The sequence below is a fragment of the Lactuca serriola genome, chromosome 5, assembly GCF_051521515.1.
Source record: "Lactuca serriola cultivar US96UC23 chromosome 5, Lser_US96UC23_V15, whole genome shotgun sequence".
NCBI classification, from domain to species: Eukaryota; Viridiplantae; Streptophyta; class Magnoliopsida; order Asterales; family Asteraceae; genus Lactuca; species Lactuca serriola.
In genome coordinates this window covers 282,750,452-282,756,544 of record NC_136412.1, presented here as the reverse complement: position 1 = coordinate 282,756,544, position 6,093 = coordinate 282,750,452, and the positions used below count along the sequence as shown (strand labels likewise).

The 6,093-nt window shown below is 32.0% G+C and overlaps 1 protein-coding gene across 1 annotated transcript; it reads left to right on the top strand.

The window, feature by feature from the left end:
* Positions 1-1,896: 1,896 nt before the first annotated feature.
* CYP90D1 (cytochrome P450, family 90, subfamily D, polypeptide 1) lies at positions 1,897-5,826 on the top strand. Its single transcript, XM_079002691.1, has 7 exons — positions 1,897-2,257; positions 2,397-2,721; positions 3,700-4,101; positions 4,293-4,382; positions 4,477-4,662; positions 5,176-5,306; positions 5,524-5,826. Exons 1-7 carry the CDS (start codon positions 1,977-1,979, stop codon positions 5,609-5,611), a joined length of 1,503 nt encoding a protein of 500 aa, XP_078858817.1. The 5' UTR covers positions 1,897-1,976; the 3' UTR covers positions 5,612-5,826.
* Positions 5,827-6,093: the final 267 nt, after the last annotated feature.

The window sequence follows — 6,093 nt, the reverse complement described above, 5'->3', positions numbered from 1 at the left end:
AAAATAGATTTTTGTTACATATAAAACTCATCAGTGATATCAGAGTCATTGTTCTCATTTATGTGGCACAAAGTTTAATAGATCAAAATTAGGGTTTATAGAAGCTAAACCCTAAGGAGGTATTTTCAAAAATTCTATAGGGTTCTTGAAACCCTAGCATCCACCTTATATTTTCAAAATCTACACGGGTTTTAGAAACCCTAACCCCTTTTCCTAATTCTAGTAAATTTAAGGATATCTTTTATGATTTACCTTGTTTCCTTATTTGTTATTTTAAGATCCTTAACATTTGAACATTTAAAACCTAGTAAACCCTAGTTTTTTTTTTTGAAAAATAGAAGGCTTAGGATTATGATTAAAATTGAATTATTTTATTAACTGATTAATTGTAAATACTTATTTAATCCATAATTATTTAATTAATTTAATTAATTTTTTAATTAAAAGATAAAGATTAAATCAAAATTGGTTTATTTTTAAATTAAATTAATTTATATTAATTTAGAAATTTTAAACTTAAACCTAGTATTTTAGAAAAGTAACTAAATTTTTTTATATATAAAATCTCACTCTTAGTTACTTTTATATATAAAATCTCACTCTTGTATGGTGGAGGGTCGTTAGCCGAACGAATTTGATAGGACATAATCACATTAATAAGTATAATGATATAAAGTAACTAAATTTTTTTATATATAAAATCTCACTCTTAGTTACTTTAGGAAAGATGTGAAAAGTATGTTAATCAATAAAATTACACATTATAGTTTATATGTAATTAATGGAACGCGTGTGGTTAACCGACACACTAATAGTGATTATAAAGAGTAATAATGGTGCATCTCGAAAATTATAATTGTTAATTGAGCGCATGTGGTTAATTGGCATAATAATGAGTGATGATAAATGAAATCGAGAGTGCCAAGCATATTTGTATGGTTATTTACATCTTGTTTGTGATCCTCGACATCCTAGTCACAAATAAAAGAGCATAATCTGATATTAAACATGTCATTAATAGATTCAATGAATCTCAAAAGATCTAAGAATTTCATAGTTCGAAATGGGTGAATTGCTTTTACCTACCTTTATAAATTACCATTAAGATTACAACATCCCTCTTCTTAGTTGTGAATTGTTATTTTGGATCCTAGCCTTAAATATTAATTATGAGTTAAAATATTGAGGATTATTGTCATCTAACTAAAACTACTTTTTCTCTATAGATGTCTACTTTTGGTGATGTTTGTGCTTCTCAAACCTCTACCCACAACTTCTCATTTCTCTTGATCGTGTCCAAAGTGACATTGGATGGCACTAACAATAATGATTTGATGCATAACATCAAGATGGATCTTCGATACATGGGCAAAGAGTATGTCCTTGAGAAACAACTTATCGAGATCGATGAAGCTCACGCTACTCCTAAAGCAATAGCCTCCTACAAGAAACAACTTATTGAGAAACAACTTTTGGTATGATTTGAATGATTTACACTTTCGACTTAGGTGGATAATGAAATATAAGTTACACTTCCGCTTCTCCTACTACTAAAGTTCTGTCAATTATAGCCATGTCATTGAATAAGTCTTGAAATGTTGGAGCCTATAATAAAAAAAACAGAAATTCCGACCTTTCCTTCTTTCCTAATATATTCATTAAGATAGTTAAAAATATGTACACAAGACGGTTTTGTAATTTTCTCAAGTATTTATGAAAATTGAATTTTAACGGAAAGTATCTTTTTACGTATTATTTTCCATAAAATCAGATAATTGACATGGAAAAGTGAATCTTGATGTTTGCTTTTTCCTAACAATAAATCAAGGTAATATGTGATGAGTCATCAATTAACCCGCACGCGTGCACACACACGTACATGCATATTCTCATTTCGCTTCCAACCTCCAAGTATATATTAGTCATCAACCAATAATATTTTAAACACCCACCGGAAACCACCCAAAACAGCCGATATGGAGTCCATTATCAACTCCCTCTTCCTCCTCTTCACCACCACTACATCCGCAGCAATCTTCGTGTCCGCCCTGGTGTTCGTTTTCTTCGCCTTCTTCTTCATCAAAAACCGCCGGCGCCCGCCATGGAAAATATCGTCACCTGCACCATCTTCGTCGATGGTGGTTAGGAGAATTCTCTTAGGAACCATGGGATGGCCTTTCATCGGTGAAACTCTTGATTTCATCTCTTGCGGTTACACAGATCATCCTCAATCGTTTATGGATAAACGTCGTCTCTTGTAAGTTCCAGCTGATATGTCTCCTTTACATTTAATTTACTCATTTCTGCTCATCGTTTTCGTTCAATTTCGGATCAAAATGAATTTAGAATATGAAGTCTGGGTTTTGTTCAAATTAAATTATATGAAATTTCGATAGGTATGGGAAGGTGTTCAAATCTCATTTGTTTGGTAGTCCAACGATCGTGTCGACTGATGCAGAAGTGAGTAAATTTGTGTTACAAAGCGATGCGAACAGTTTCGTGCCTTCATATCCGAAATCACTCACGGAGTTGATGGGAGAGTCGTCGATTCTGAGGATCAATGGAAGCTTGCATCGGAGAATCCATGGCCTCATTGGCTCTTTCTTCAAGTCGCCGTATCTAAAAGCTCAAATCACTTCTGACATGCGAAAATTACTTCTTCAATCCATGGCTACATGGAATGAAGATCGTCCTATTTACATTCAAGATGAAACCAAACATGTATGCTCTCTCGATCCTTATAGTAATTTCATACACAGCACAATTTTACTAAAACAATTTAAGTTCATTGGTTGTAATTTAATCATACACCTCATCTTTAACAAATTTAATTATTTTACATCAAGAAGTCAAGAACATTGTGCATAACTAATTAATACAGAAAAAAATTATTTTTGTCTTTATGTACATTACTTTATAGCCATACAAAAAGATTAGTTTAATTAATTTGCCTTCCATATTTAATCATGATCATTTCCCTTTCCAAAAAAAAATTATGATCATTCCTATGAGGCTGTTTTTTTTAATATTTGTTTGGATTCAAATTTATTTTATGGTATTTATCAAAATTTCAGAATCGTTTGTACAAAAAGAGTTGTCAAATCATTGAAAATCAACATTTTATGTCCCTATTAATACTTTCTTTGACAAAGAGGAGTGTTTAACACAACCTTGCAGTTCATAAAATTTAGGGTACGAAAAAAAACTTGGTGAAAATTTCATTGCTTGTGTTAAGATTGAGACATTTTTTGTCTTTGTTTTTAATTAAACCTCTATTTTTACATCAAGTGAAAGCTACCCTTCTTGATTGATGGTTAACTATTATGAGAAGAAAAAACAAATTCGCAAAACCATAAAGTAGTTTGTTTGGATGTCTAAGTGTGGGGAAAAAAGATTTAAACAAGGAACAAGTTACAAAAGTAAATGTAACTTTTGATTTTTCTCTTACACTTTTATGGTTTAAAGCAATTACATCCCTTGTTATTGGTTACATAATCATTATAAATTACTTATTTTGTCTACAAATATCACCACCATATGGTCCATCTTATTAATCGTGTGTTCCCTACTCCTTTTAAATGTCGCTATTACATTTACATTTCCCCATTTTCTACAGTTGTTTTTCTTAATATTCATATGTTCACATTTGAAATAGTTATTATAATCTAAATAATTATTATTGCTATCGTTATTTTTTAGATCGCATTTCAAGTACTGGTTAAAGCTTTAATCGGACTGGATCCGGGTGAAGAGATGGAGTATTTAAGGACCCAATTTCAAAAATTCATTGCGGGACTCATGTCGCTACCTATAAAATTACCTGGAACACAACTTCATCGATCATTACAAGCCAAGAAAAAAATGGTAAATTTGGTTCTTCAAATTATTCGGGATAAAAAAATAAAAAGTGTTGGCGTTTCTCAAGATTCAATGGATGTGGCGGATGTCCTCCTCAAGGATAAGAGTGAAAAGTTAACAGATAAATTAATATCCGATAATATGATTGATTTGATGATTCCCGGAGAGGATTCAGTGCCATTACTTATGACACTGGCTATCAAATACTTGTCAGATTGTCCTAAAGCTCTCCATCAACTTAAGGTACTTGAATCTTTACATTTTTGTTCAGGTTAACTATTAATTATATCATCTCATTAATGACACATTTTGTTGATATGATACAAGTAACTTACCAAATTCAATAATTAGTACACATTTATATTAAGTTGTGATGATAATTTTTCATCCCTAATGATCATTTTCTTACCTACTTTGCTTGTGATGATGATTAGGAGGAAAATTTGGAGTTGAAGAAACGTAAAGAAGAGCTCGGAGATCCATTGTGTTGGGATGATTATCTATCGTTGCGATTTACACAAAGTGTAAGTTTTAACAAAGTGTATATTAGTTTCTTTTTGGTGAATTAATTAACGTACCAAAACAAGTTAATCAGTAATGATGATTGAACTTAAACAGGTGATTACAGAAACCCTAAGAATGGGAAATATAATAATGGGGGTGATTAGGAAGGCTATGAAAGATGTGGAGATTAAAGGGTACCTCATACCAAAAGGATGGTGTGTGTTGACTCATTTCAGATCGGTTCATCTTGATGAAAATAACCATGACTCCCCTCACCAGTTTAACCCTTGGAGGTGGCAAGTAAGCTTTCTTTTTTTTTTTTCTTAAATGTAATATTATATATATAAGCATATTTTTTCTAGGTTTTTCTATAGGTCATATAGGATTCATGCAAGGTGTCCTATAAAAGCTAGACAAATTTCCTCCTTGACCCTTTCACAAAAAAAATGTCGACAGATTAATTGAAACCTAGCTAGGTCTTTTACTTTGTGTGTTGGGGGTACTGTTTGATGTGCATGTTTATAAAATTATCTATTATTGCAATTTCAAGTTTTAGATAAAAAGTTTCCAAAGTTTTGGTAAAATTCTAATTTTGATTCAGATTATTTGTTGTTCAAAAATGAGTTTTGGATAAGTTACAAGGACTGTCCAAATAAAAATAAAACTTATTATATTATATTTTTAACCCTTAACGAACCTTTTTTTTTTTAATTAACTAACTCATAAATAGATAAATTTATAAGAAAAAAAAGCTGTTAGAATTATAGATGATAAAATAGATTTATTGAATCTTTCTGTGTGTTGCATGTACAGAATAAGGACATGAGCAGTGGTAGCAGCAGTTGCTTCACTCCTTTTGGAGGAGGACTAAGGCTCTGTCCTGGGCTTGATTTGGCCAGACTCGAAGCTTCCATATTCCTCCACCACTTTGTTACCGACTTCAGGTAATTAAATCAAAACTTTGTCGAGGGCATAATGGTAATTTCACCACTTTGGTAAAACTTAACAGTTAAAACACCCATTAATTCTCCAAACTATATAAGGAAATGAAGAAAGTATATAGACCTTGGTGTTTTTATATATACGTATGTTTGTCTGCTTAATTTCCTAACCTAGCGCCATGTCAAATGACTCTTTTACCCATCCCATCCATGCATGCAGGTGGGTAGCTGAAGACGACACCATAATCAACTTCCCAACAGTAAGAATGAAGAATAGAATGCCAGTTAAGGTCAAAAGAGAAAATTAAGTGGGGGTGGGTGGGTGGTGTGATGATTGATGTCAATTGACAAAGACCCATATATGCTGGTCTTGCACAGAAGAATGTCGATGGGGCCTTTAACTTGGTGTAAAAGCTGGAAGAAGAACCACACGTGTGGGTGGGGGCATCAAGTGAGATGATGAAATGTTTGTCCCATTTCCCAAATTATTACATACACATGCATATGTTAAAAAGGATTAAGGGACACATGTGGAGAGGAGTTCAGTAGGAACACTTAAATATATAAACTTGAATAGGGTTAATTAATTTTTCATAGTTGCTTTTTTTCATATTGATTAGGGATCAAATCTAGTATAATTAATGTATAAGGTTCATTAATATTACACGGACATGTATAAAGAGCGTAGGATTTTATCTTTATTTTTGTATAAATATTCTAAATGACCGCCTGTGAAAAGGTGAAAATTTTGTTGCTCTTTGTTGACACACTTGTAGCACATTCAAATGTC